Source organism: Seriola dumerili, unplaced genomic scaffold, assembly GCF_002260705.1.
Source record: "Seriola dumerili isolate Sdu_G_001 unplaced genomic scaffold, Sdu_1.0 BDQW01000116.1, whole genome shotgun sequence".
Lineage (NCBI taxonomy): Eukaryota > Metazoa > Chordata > Actinopteri > Carangiformes > Carangidae > Seriola > Seriola dumerili.
The window spans coordinates 1,312,782-1,325,355 of record NW_019174371.1 but is presented as its reverse complement, the minus strand read 5'-3'; the positions used below and the strand labels follow the sequence as shown (position 1 = coordinate 1,325,355).

The 12,574-nt window shown below is 39.9% G+C and overlaps 1 protein-coding gene across 1 annotated transcript; it reads left to right on the top strand.

Annotated features, from left to right (window-relative positions):
* Positions 1-200: 200 nt before the first annotated feature.
* LOC111223820 (myosin-7-like) lies at positions 201-11,773 on the top strand. Its single transcript, XM_022748102.1, has 37 exons — positions 201-401; positions 511-654; positions 783-939; positions 1,036-1,063; positions 1,145-1,253; positions 1,417-1,509; positions 1,591-1,654; positions 1,735-1,833; positions 1,930-2,033; positions 2,112-2,250; positions 2,364-2,482; positions 2,577-2,726; positions 2,819-2,989; positions 3,151-3,460; positions 3,925-4,004; positions 4,189-4,394; positions 5,099-5,222; positions 5,461-5,597; positions 6,141-6,396; positions 6,488-6,730; positions 6,887-7,063; positions 7,146-7,291; positions 7,379-7,469; positions 7,588-7,977; positions 8,196-8,322; positions 8,407-8,525; positions 8,610-8,806; positions 8,888-9,071; positions 9,155-9,320; positions 9,405-9,529; positions 9,617-9,925; positions 10,016-10,219; positions 10,309-10,605; positions 10,714-10,818; positions 10,921-11,016; positions 11,224-11,358; positions 11,738-11,773. Exons 1-37 carry the CDS (start codon positions 201-203, stop codon positions 11,756-11,758), a joined length of 5,823 nt encoding a protein of 1,940 aa, XP_022603823.1. The 3' UTR covers positions 11,759-11,773.
* Positions 11,774-12,574: the final 801 nt, after the last annotated feature.

Here is a 12,574-nt window from a genome sequence, read left to right as displayed (position 1 = left end):
TTTTGGATTTATGCAAGACCTTTATGTCAGATAATAAACTGACAGCACCTGTACACAAAAAATCATAAAAATTACTATCTATCTTGTCATTACTGTACATGTGGAATACTGATGGTTAATGCATTGTATGAAAGGTTGTAGCACAAGTCCTGTTGTACACGTTCTATCTCAATATGTGCACATTTTTAACAGGTTAAAAAATGGGGGACGCTGCCATGAAAGAGTTTGGGATCGCTGCTTCTTTTTTGAGGAAATCAGATAAGGAGCGTTTGGAAGCCCAAACTCGTCCGTTTGACATGAAGAGGGAGTGCTTTGTTCCTGACCCTGAGGTTGAGTACGTCAAAGCTACCATCAGCAGCAGGGATGGTGACAAAGTCACCGCTGATACTGAATTTGGAAAGGTAGATAAAATCTTGGTTTAGAAGAGTGCTGATGAACATATTTCAAGAGATTTGCAATTGGTTAGGCTTTGATCCCTGTGGATGTAAAATGTATTAATTTCTTTTGTAGACTGTCACGGTGAAGGAGTGCGATATCCACCCTCAGAACCCACCCAAGTTTGATAAAATTGAAGACATGGCAATGTTCACCTTCCTCCATGAGCCTGCTGTGCTGTTCAACCTCAAAGAGCGTTATGCAGCATGGATGATTTACGTAAGAAAACCTTAACATAAAACCCTAACTTCATTGTTAAAGTATCTGTTAATAAGCAGTATTCTTATGACCAAGGAAAGCATTATGTTAACTTCTGATTATCTGCCCCTCTTCTCTCGCTATGATAGACCTACTCTGGGCTGTTCTGTGTGACTGTCAACCCCTACAAGTGGCTGCCAGTCTACAACCAAGAAGTGGTTGTTGCCTACAGAGGAAAGAAGAGGAGTGAAGCTCCTCCTCATATCTTCTCCATCTCTGACAATGCCTACCAGTACATGCTGTCAGGTACATAATCTGTTTAATCCTTAATCTCATTTAAATATTCAGTTCTGATGACATACCAGTTTTAATGAAAAGTTTGATAATTTCTCTTAATAACAGACAGAGAAAACCAGTCAATCCTAATCACGTAAGTCACACAGTCACAGAATCTCTTCAGTATTTAAAGGTCATGAGTCTTGGCCTAAAACTTTCTGTCTCTTCTACTCAGTGGAGAATCTGGTGCTGGAAAGACTGTCAACACCAAACGTGTCATTCAGTACTTTGCCAGCATCGCAGCTGCTCCGACTGGGAAGAAAGATCTAGCCGCTGAGAAGAAGGTCTGTATTAAGAAATACAGTGTACCTGTGACTATTTTACAATCAAAATATCAGTTGTGAAGCACAAACATATTTTTATTAAAATAATTTGTAAAACCTGAAACAAATTTTGTAATTTTACATACAATGAACCTGAAGTTTTGTCTTTATTTAACAAAATCAGGGAACCCTGGAGGATCAGATCATCCAGGCTAACCCTGCTCTGGAGGCCTTTGGTAATGCCAAGACCATCAGGAATGACAACTCCTCAAGATTTGTGAGTGTCTGGGGTATTGCAAACGGTATTCTGTAAATTTAAACGAATCACCTTCACTAAATGAGTGGGTCTGTCTCCTAGGGTAAATTTATCCGCATTCATTTCGACAATCGAGGAAAGCTAGCCTCTGCTGATATTGAAACTTGTAAGTAAAATTGTTGACATACCAAAAGTTAACCAATCAACTTTTCAGTGGACCACAATAACAATTGATTTTTCTAACAGACCTTCTGGAAAAGTCTCGTGTGACCTACCAGCTCAAAGCTGAGAGGGACTACCACATTTTCTACCAGATCTTGTCTCAGCAAAAGCCTGAACTTCTGGGTAAGTGTGCAAGATATATGTTTGATATATGGCTGTAACTGCATCATGTATTGTATCGTAAATAAATACTTTCTATTTTGTTAAATATCTTTTCAGAGATGTTGCTAATCACCAACAACCCCTATGACTACGCTTTCATCTCCCAAGGAGAGACAACTGTAGCTTCTATCAATGATTCTGAAGAGCTGATGGCCACTGATGTGAGCTGAGTCTTCAAATCCCAGTCATCATTTTACGATGCCAGAAATGCATTTTTCATCATGTAATATCTTATTCAGGACGCCTTTGATGTGCTGGGCTTCACTCAAGAAGAGAAAAACAGCATTTACAAGCTGACTGGTTCCATCATGCATCATGGTAACATGAAGTTTAAGCAGAAGCAGCGAGAGGAGCAGGCAGAGGCTGATGGCACTGAAGGTAAGAGATAAATGGAAAAAAAATACAGCCAGATGTGCTGAAGGAATCAGTAATAAACAATGATAAGGACCATGAAAGACAGCGATGACCTTGACACTTCAATTCCTCCATAGTTGCTGACAAAGTCGCATATCTGATGGGCCTGAACTCTGCTGACCTCATCAAAGGTCTCTGTCACCCAAGAGTCAAAGTAGGAAATGAGTGGGTCACCAAAGGACAAACTGTCGCCCAGGTGAGATAATATAAACTTTCACTTTTTAGTTCAATTCCAAAATGAAGTCCACAAAGGTTTACAACAGTGTTTTCATTAATGTTTTCATTGTTAGGTGAACTATGCCGTTAGTGCACTGTCAAAATCAGTGTACGAAAAGATGTTTTTGTGGATGGTGGTGAGGATCAACCAATCCCTGGACACCAAGCAGCCCCGCCAGTACTTCATTGGTGTGCTGGACATTGCTGGATTTGAGATCTTTGATGTAAGCTTAAAAACAATATGTATCTATATGAAGCAGTTTGGTTTAAGGAGAGATTATCAAGTTGGGTCATACTGTGACTCATTTGATTACAGTTCAACACCTTTGAGCAGCTGTGCATCAACTTCACCAATGAAAAACTGCAACAGTTTTTCAACCACCACATGTTTGTGCTGGAGCAGGAAGAGTACAAGAAAGAGGGCATTCAATGGACCTTCATAGATTTTGGTATGGATTTGCAGGCCTGTATTGACCTGATTGAAAAGGTGAGTATGATGAAGTTACATGAACTGTACTTATTCCAGTAAGGGTTTTTTTTCTAAAACCTAAAATCCATTTATTTTGCTTGTTAAAAATGAGAAAATATAAATATAAGTAAATAAAAAATTGTTCTGTTTTCTAAATCACTCATATTTTGTCTCTTCAGCCCATGGGTATCATGTCCATCCTTGAAGAGGAGTGCATGTTCCCCAAAGCCTCTGATACGACATTTAAAGCTAAACTCTATGACAATCATCTAGGGAAATCCAACAACTTCCAGAAGCCGAGAATTGTCAAAGGAAAACCAGAGTCCCATTTTGCCCTGATGCACTACGCTGGAACTGTTGATTATAATATCAACAACTGGCTGGTGAAGAACAAGGATCCACTGAATGAGACCGTTGTAGGACTCTACCAGAAGTCAAATCTCAAGCTGCTGGGTATCCTGTTTGCAAATTATGCTGGAGCTGACTCAGGTTTGTATTTAAAAAGGGTTAGAAGAGGCTTTTAAAGAACCCATATTGTATAGCATACAACTGTAAGTGAGATTTCTATGTCATTTTTGATTATAAAGCAGGTCTAGGTTCTATATTAATACTGTGAAAGCATCAAAGTGCTTAGTCCACAGACAAATGCACACAGACCTGATCCAGAACCTGTGCCTTAAAATGAGCTGTCAGAACTTCTGTAACTTTGTATTGTTACAACAATCAGTCACTGCCTTCAGCAATGCCCCAAGCCCCGCCCACCTGGACCCACAATCCAACCTTGCATGATTTCGTTGTTTTAACCTGAAACCTGCTATAAAAATCCTTATTTGTTACCATTACTGTTCTGTACCACTGTGTTACTATTGTATGTCACTACTGTGTAAACAATATAAACATGTATCTTCAATATGTTTTTCTTTTAAAGTTCTAATGATAAATATCTTATTTAGTTCAGGAGTCCGGTGGGAAGGGAAAAGGTGGCAGCAAGAAGAAAGGTTCTTCTTTCCAAACTGTATCAGCCTTACATAGGGTAAGATCAATATAATTTATAATAGTACTTGTTTTATATATGTGATACATTAGCTAATTGATCTTGATCATTAGCTTGTGAGTTTCCTCAAAGGGTCCTTTACTACATGATATTATGTATTTGTAATAGGACTGTTAATGACAAAGGTAACTGGCAAACCATTTTTCCTCTCCTACCTTCACAGGAGAACCTGAACAAGCTGATGACCAACTTGAGGTCTACTCACCCTCCCTTTGTACGCTGCATCATCCCCAACGAGACCAAGACTCCTGGGGCCATGGAGAATCCTCTGGTGATGCACCAGCTGCGTTGTAACGGTGTGCTGGAAGGCATCAGGATCTGCAGGAAGGGCTTCCCCAACAGGATCCTTTATGCAGATTTCAAACAGAGGTGTCTGTCAGATATATAGATGGGTGACAAATTAAAAGAAAAAACACCAGTAAGGGCTCTATTTTGCTAAAACAGGCCACAGATACAAATGCAAGCAAAATCTCCAGATGTTAATACAAATATTTTTGTAATTTTGGCACAACGGGGAAGAGGCTGAATAAAAACAGCCTAAGCCATCCCTCTTCTTCCACATTGCCAGGCATCGACACAATAAAAAATTCATAATAAAAAAATACTGCATAAAAACCTATTGCACCAGCAAGAAAATAGAGCCGCAGGCAGAAGGTGGAAACCATGAGCAGCCACAAACAAGACAACTTTAAGATGACTTGGCATAGATTCTACAGGTTTCTGGCACTTTGCTCGAGGGATGATCCCATTCTACCAAAGAATATTTCCTCATTCTGTGTTTTGATGATGATGGTGCAGAGTCTGACACATCAGTCCACGATCTCCCATAGGTGTTCAACTAGGTTGAGATCTGGTGACTGTGAAGGCCAAAGTAAATGATTCACATCATTTTCATGCAACCATTCAATGAGTCTTCATGGCCTGTTTTTGCATTTATTATGTCTCTATTCAGATGTACCTTTGAATTTGTCACCAAGTGATACATTCTACTATATGTTTAGTGATGCAGTTATTTTTGATATTTTAGCTAACATGAAATAAAACTGAAATGATCTTTTATCTACATCACAAAGATACCGTATTTTGAACCCAAGTTCTATCCCTGAGGGACAGTTCATCGATAACAAGAAAGCTTCAGAGAAGCTTTTGGGCTCCTTGGATATAGACCATGAACAGTACAAACTGGGGCACACCAAGGTAAGTACTATTGAAATAAATTTTGGCATATTTGCATCAGTGTGATAAAGAATTGTTTTCTGTTGCCTGCACTTTGTTCTCTATTTGTTGAGATACTCCTGCTTTCATTCAAAGTACTACTATCTATGTAATAACAGACAAAATTTGTAATGAGCTTGGCATGAGCCATCATCTTCAACATACACAGGTGGGCATATTGTGCTTGCTACGACTAATCTTATCTGTTTGCAAAAATCAGGTGTTCTTCAAAGCTGGACTGCTTGGTCTGCTAGAGGAGATGCGAGATGACCGTTTAGCTCTGATCATCACCAGGATCCAGGCAAGATCCCGAGGTGTTCTGGCAAGAATCGAATTCCAGAAGATTGTAGAACGCAGGTACATGCACTCTTAAATCAACTGAAGTATACTGGATGAGGAAAAGAAGAGAAATAAAAAAGACATAATTCTTATTCTGTCTTTTTTGTCAGAATATAGTGAGATATATCTCACTATATTCTGACAAGGTCTTCATGAAGTACCAATCCAATTAAGTGAGCGATTCTTGGCCACTGATTATTCCTAGAATGTTTCCAGCTGTGTCCACAGATTAAAGATGACATTTCATATTCCCAAAGACTGACAATATAGATTTCTCATGCATTAAATAAGTACAGTACATGCAGAAAATGGGCTCACTGGTACAGAATTTGTGTCCCAGAAACAATAACTTGTATTGCTTTACAACATTACAAAATGTATGACTGTGTACCAAATGACTCCCTATCTAGTATTTAGTGCACCACATTCACTGTCCACCATTTAGTTTGAGATGTGAAAATTCTACAGCTGTCACCGATGACACAAAACGATGATGATAAGAAAGTGATTGAGTGAACAAGCGGGTGACTTTGGACTTAGCCTGTGATTCACTGTCCACAGGGATGCCCTACTTGTGATCCAGTGGAATATCCGTGCCTTCATGGGGGTCAAGAATTGGCCCTGGATGAAGATGTTCTTCAAAATCAAGCCTCTGTTGAAATCAGCAGAGACTGAGAAGGAGATGGCCAACATGAAGGAAGAGTTTCTGAAACTGAAAGAGGCTTACGCAAAATCAGAAGCCCGCAGGAAGGAACTTGAAGAAAAAATGGTCTCTCTCCTCCAAGAGAAGAACGACCTGCAGCTCCAAGTTCAAACTGTATGTTTAACATCTGTCAACATTGCAAATGATATTAAAATCAGATTGATGTCTTGCAAGGTGTAATGCTGTTCCTTTTTAACAATAACAGGAGCAAGATAATCTGTGTGATGCTGAAGAAAGATGCGAAGGGCTGATTAAGAGCAAGATTCAGCAGGAGGCAAAATTGAAAGAGTTGACAGAGAGACTGGAGGATGAGGAGGAGATGAACGCTGAACTGACAGCTAAGAAGAGGAAGCTGGAGGATGAGTGCTCTGAGTTAAAGAAGGACATTGATGACTTAGAGTTAACTCTGGCTAAAGTAGAGAAAGAGAAGCACGCCACTGAGAACAAGGTACTACAAACTTTCTTTACAGACAATGTTTCTAATGCTGCTCTGATTGCTCTTTGTCCAAAATGGCAAATCTTCAATCTAAATTATCACTTCTGTTGCACATAAAGGATGATTTTTGGCAAACTTCAACTTCAATTCAAACTTTACTTGCTACAGGTAAAGAACCTGACTGAGGAGATGGCTGCACAGGATGAAATCATTGCCAAGTTGACCAAGGAAAAGAAAGCCTTACAGGAAGCTCATCAGCAAACACTGGATGATCTGCAGAGTGAAGAAGACAAAGTCAACAGTCTGACCAAGGCCAAGGCCAAGCTGGAGCAGCAAGTGGATGATGTGAGAATTTACACAAACAGGTGGATCTTACACATAGCAAATGATAAATGACTATTGAAAAAGTATTTATTACCACCCACAGCTTGAAGGATCCCTAGAGCAAGAAAAGAAAGTTCGTATGGATCTCGAGAGAGCAAAGCGGAAGCTTGAGGGAGACCTAAAGTTGGCTCAAGAAAGCATCATGGACCTGGAAAATGACAAGCAGCAACTTGAAGAGAGGCTGAAAAAGTAATATGAGAAGTGCACTTTTAAAAATTAGCTTAATAGATTTTAAACCATGTGTCAGCTGGTACATTTAACTGTTTTTATCTGCAGGAAAGATTTTGAAATCAGCCAACTCAATGGCAAAATAGAAGATGAACAGGCAATGAGTGCCCAGCTCCAGAAAAAACTGAAGGAGTTGCAGGTAATACTTTAAACAGGATCAAGTAAACTGAGTAAGCTACTACATGAATATAAGATGTTAAGACCACAATTTAGAGCAATGAAATTTCAATTAAGGAACTGCTTTGATTTCGGTCTAGGCCCGCATTGAAGAGCTGGAAGAAGAGCTTGAGGCAGAGCGAGCTGCTCGAGCCAAGGTGGAGAAGCAGAGAGCAGACTTGGCCAGAGAGCTGGAGGAGATCAGTGAGAGGCTGGAGGAGGCTGGTGGAGCAACAGCTGCCCAGATTGAGATGAACAAGAAGAGGGAGGCTGAGTTCCAGAAACTCCGCAGAGACCTTGAAGAGGCCACTCTGCAGCATGAAGCCACCGCTGCCACGCTCAGGAAGAAACAAGCTGACAGTGTTGCTGACCTGGGGGAGCAGATTGACAACCTGCAGAGAGTCAAGCAGAAACTGGAGAAGGAGAAGAGTGAGCTCAGACTGGAACTGGATGATGTGGTCTCCAATATGGAGCAGATTGTGAAGGCTAAGGTAAATTACTTTTTTGTATTTTATGTTGCTGTACTCAATGAAAATTAACATTTTAATTTGAAACCTTTCATTCCCTTTGAAGTAGTTCATGTGCTGTTGTTAATACCTTTGTATTGAACTGTTAAACTGTTTTTCATTAAAAACCTCTTCATGAGACTTTATAACTGGAACCTCTCCTAAGTAGTTTATGTGCCACTTTTAATGCTTTTTGTTTTCAGAATAATTTGGAAAAAATGTGCAGGTCTCTGGAGGACCAGATGAATGAATACAAGACAAAGTCAGAAGAAGGACAGCGTGCCATCAATGACTTCACTATGCAGAAAGCAAAGCTTCAAACTGAGAATGGTATTTGGAGAACTCATTTGATTTAAATGCAGTGGTGTTTGGGGATTGTATAAAGTACTAATATTATTCTTCAATCAAAATTAGGTGAACTTTCGCGGCAGCTTGAGGAAAAAGATTCTCTGGTGTCTCAACTCACGAGAGGAAAACAGTCTTATACGCAGCAAATTGAAGACCTCAAAAGACAACTGGAGGAGGAAATCAAGGTAGAAAAAGCATAGCAAAGTGACCTCATTAGTACAAACTAAATGTTTGTACAGGAGAAGCATTAAAATATGCTTTTATTTCAGGCCAAGAATGCATTAGCCCATGCAGTGCAGTCTTCTCGTCATGACTGTGACCTGCTTAGGGAGCAGTTTGAGGAGGAGCAGGAGGCCAAGGCTGAACTGCAGCGCAGCATGTCAAAGGCCAACTCTGAGGTGGCTCAGTGGAGAACTAAGTATGAAACTGATGCCATCCAGAGGACTGAGGAACTGGAGGAGGCCAAGTGAGTAAAATATACTTTCACTTGAACAATCTGGCAAAGTTTAAAATCAATTAACTCTGAATAAATGATATTGTAATCCAGGAAAAAGCTGGCTCAGCGTCTGCAGGACGCTGAGGAGGCTGTTGAAGCAGTGAATGCTAAATGCTCCTCTCTGGAGAAGACCAAACACAGACTGCAGAATGAGATTGAAGATCTCATGGTGGATGTGGAGAGGTCTAATGCTGCTGCTGCTGCTCTGGACAAGAAGCAAAGAAACTTTGACAAGGTAGAGTTTAAAATACACGTGGCCATTTTGCTGTTTTCCATTAATAATTAAAGTATAATGACATATAAGTACACATGTTTCAGGTCTTGGCAGAATGGAAACAGAAGTATGAGGAGTCTCAAACAGAACTGGAGAGCTCTCAGAAGGAAGCCAGGTCTCTGAGCACTGAACTCTTCAAACTGAAGAACTCCTATGAAGAATCTCTTGAACATCTGGAGACCATGAAGAGAGAAAACAAGAATCTACAGGGTAAGGGTAACACCAGCTTACACCTCTACTGCAGAATGTCTTCTATTTACTTAACCATTGACGATGTTACATTTTGTTTTTCAGAGGAAATATCTGACCTCACTGAACAAATTGGTGAAGGTGGAAAGAGTATTCATGAGCTTGAGAAGATTCGAAAACAGTTGGAACAAGAGAAGTCAGAGATACAAACAGCTCTGGAGGAAGCTGAGGTATGTTGTGCTTTCTGAAGTACCTCATGCACCTTAATGTGTCTGCAACAAGTAAAATCCTTAAAATGAAGTGATTTGTCTGTCTAGGCTTCTCTGGAGCATGAGGAAGGGAAGATTCTTAGAGCCCAGCTTGAGTTCAACCAGGTCAAGGCTGACATTGAGCGTAAGCTGGCTGAGAAAGATGAAGAGATGGAGCAAGCAAAGAGAAACCAGCAGCGAATTGTGGACACTCTTCAGAGCTCTCTTGAGGCCGAGACTCGCAGCAGGAATGAAGCCCTCCGTTTGAAAAAGAAAATGGAGGGAGACCTCAATGAGATGGAGATCCAGCTTAGCCAGGCCAACAGGCAGGCAGCTGAGGCGCAGAAACAACTTAAATCTGTTCATACGCATCTAAAGGTGTGATTGCACATGAATGAATACAGCTATGATCATATTGCTTTTACAAGCATTACTAAAAATGAGTTCCTTTGGGTTTTCATCTTAAAGGATGCGCAGCTCCAGCTTGATGATGCTCTGCGAGCCAGTGATGATATGAGAGAAAACATTGCCATTGTTGAGAGGCGCAACAACCTGCTTCAGGCTGAGCTGGAGGAACTGAGGGCTGCTCTGGAGCAAACTGAGAGAAGTCGCAAACTTGCTGAGCAAGAGCTTCTGGATGTTAGTGAGAGGGTGCAGCTACTGCACTCACAGGTAAAATACATTGATCATTTATGTTTCAACATGCATGTTTAATGGTGTATATTCAAACTAAAAATTGTGCACTATTTATATAAAACTAGAACACCAGCCTGATAAACCAGAAGAAGAAGCTGGAGGCTGATACATCCCAGCTTCAGACAGAAGTAGAAGATGCTTTGCAGGAGTGCAGAAACGCAGAGGAAAAAGCCAAGAAGGCCATTACTGATGCTGCCATGATGGCAGAGGAGCTGAAGAAAGAGCAGGACACCAGCGCTCACCTGGAGCGTATGAAGAAGAACATGGAGCAAACCATTAAAGACCTGCAGCACCGTCTGGATGAAGCTGAACAGATCGCCATGAAGGGAGGCAAGAAGCAGGTGCAGAAGCTCGAGGCCAGGGTGAGTAGTTATTTGGCACATGGCATTATTTACATATGCAAAATAAATATCTGTTCTGTGTAAAGTACAGGGTTGTTGGTTGACCTTGGCTGTGATTACATCCTGCAGGTCAGGGAACTTGAACATGAGGTAGAAAATGAACAGAGAAAAGCCAGTGATGCTGTAAAGGGAGTAAGAAAGTATGAAAGACGTATAAAGGAGCTTACTTATCAGGTAAAAATCAATCTATACCAAAACCTGTTTATGAAATGAAAATTATATTGATAATCAAAACATATATAAATTTTTATTTTGTGTTGTTTTTGTTCAATTAAGACTGAAGAAGACCGTAAAAATCTAGCACGTCTTCAAGATCTGGTGGACAAGCTGCAGCTAAAGGTCAAGTCCTACAAGAGGTCTGCAGAGGAGGCTGTAAGTACTATGAATTGCCAAACATATATCTGACTATTGAAACTAAGCCCTATATGGGTAGACTTAATATATAACATACACGCTGTTTCTGTTCTATAGGAGGAAAAGGCCAACAGTAACCTGACCAACATTCTGCAAGCTTCAGCATGGATCTTGATAAGTTGAATTTCATTAATCTAATTACTTTGTTTAATTTAACATCAACAGGAGGAACAGGCTAATACTCATCTTGGCAAGTTCCGCAAGCTGCAGCATGAGCTGGACGAGGCTGAAGAGCGTGCTGACATCGCTGAGTCTCAGGTCAACAAGCTGCGTGCCAAGAGCCGAGATGTGGGCTCCAAGGTTGGTATACACATACTGTGCATATGTTTAAAAATGTGCTAGGCTTACATTTTAGAACCCTCCTAGCAGCCATGTTGGCAGATCACCAATAACATTCCAGCTTTACTGCCGTGTCTTACTGTTGTTAAAACTGAAACATCACAGTCAACTTTCCAAAAAAAATGACAACACAACAAAGAAAACATTGTAGACTTCTCCAAAGAGGAAACCATGCTACTTTGCCGCTTCTCCGTTCAAAGAGAAATTGTTGTTATATTGAGAAACACCTTTGAAGGCCCAAAGGATAAATAATACAGGGACATCTGTATCCAAAAATACTACTGATCATATCAAAAACGCAACTCACAATTTATCTTGTATTTTCTTTCTTTTATTTCAGAAAGGACTTGATGAAGAGTGAACTTCCCTCAGATATGATGGTCTCTGAGGTACTTGCAGCTTGTGGTGCCTCCCTAAGCATGTTGTTGTTATTCAGTAGAATAAATTGAATTTACATCTGAAAGTTTCTTGACTTTTCATTGATGAAAACTGTAGTGGTTCATATTTATAGGGAACTAAACTTGACTTATTTCTGAAATGAATGCAATACATCAATTCCCATTTGAATTAAAGTGAGAAATAAAATAAATTCTTACACCAGTTTAATGATCAACAAAGATTTGGAATTCAAAATTGACTGATCATTGTCTCATCATTTGAGTGAATTATTTATTTATATATGCATTTTAAATATCATAAAACAGAAAAATAAAGAAATAAATAAACTCTGCTGAAGGAAAATGAATCCTGGTGAGGAAAACTGTAAAAGGGGATCAACTTGTATATATTTAATTAATCCATGTATTTAATTTCATTAATTTCCAAATAAATTGGGTTTAATGTGTGTGTCATAGACTGATTACTGAGTCAACTGCTGTTGCTTTTGACATAAATTGTTTATCTGAAGACAATGTCATACCATGTTCACTCAGGCTGTTTTTATTATGAGTCCTTTTTAAGCTTTCTACATCCTGCTTTGTGGCTGCAAACTATTTGTCTCTTAGGAGTGAACATAAATGATTCCATTTTCTCTTACAATATCTGTTATCAATAGCTGAGTGCATCTGATAAATGTTCCCCCCTCATTTATCTGATGTTGCAAAGGTCACTTAGTCACATGATCAGCAGAGGGCGCTCACACATTACATTTCAGTGTGGTTAAAAGGTATAGACGGGT

Excerpts from the sequence above, each read along its gene's own strand:
- LOC111223820 (XM_022748102.1), top strand. The coding sequence starts at position 201 with ATGGGGGACGCTGCCATGAAAGAGTTTGGGATCGCTGCTTCTTTTTTG. Across the intron at positions 2,990-3,150 it reads GTATTGACCTGATTGAAAAG|CCCATGGGTATCATGTCCAT; the intron begins GTGAGTATGATG and ends TTGTCTCTTCAG. Across the intron at positions 9,926-10,015 it reads CTGTTCATACGCATCTAAAG|GATGCGCAGCTCCAGCTTGA; the intron begins GTGTGATTGCAC and ends TTCATCTTAAAG.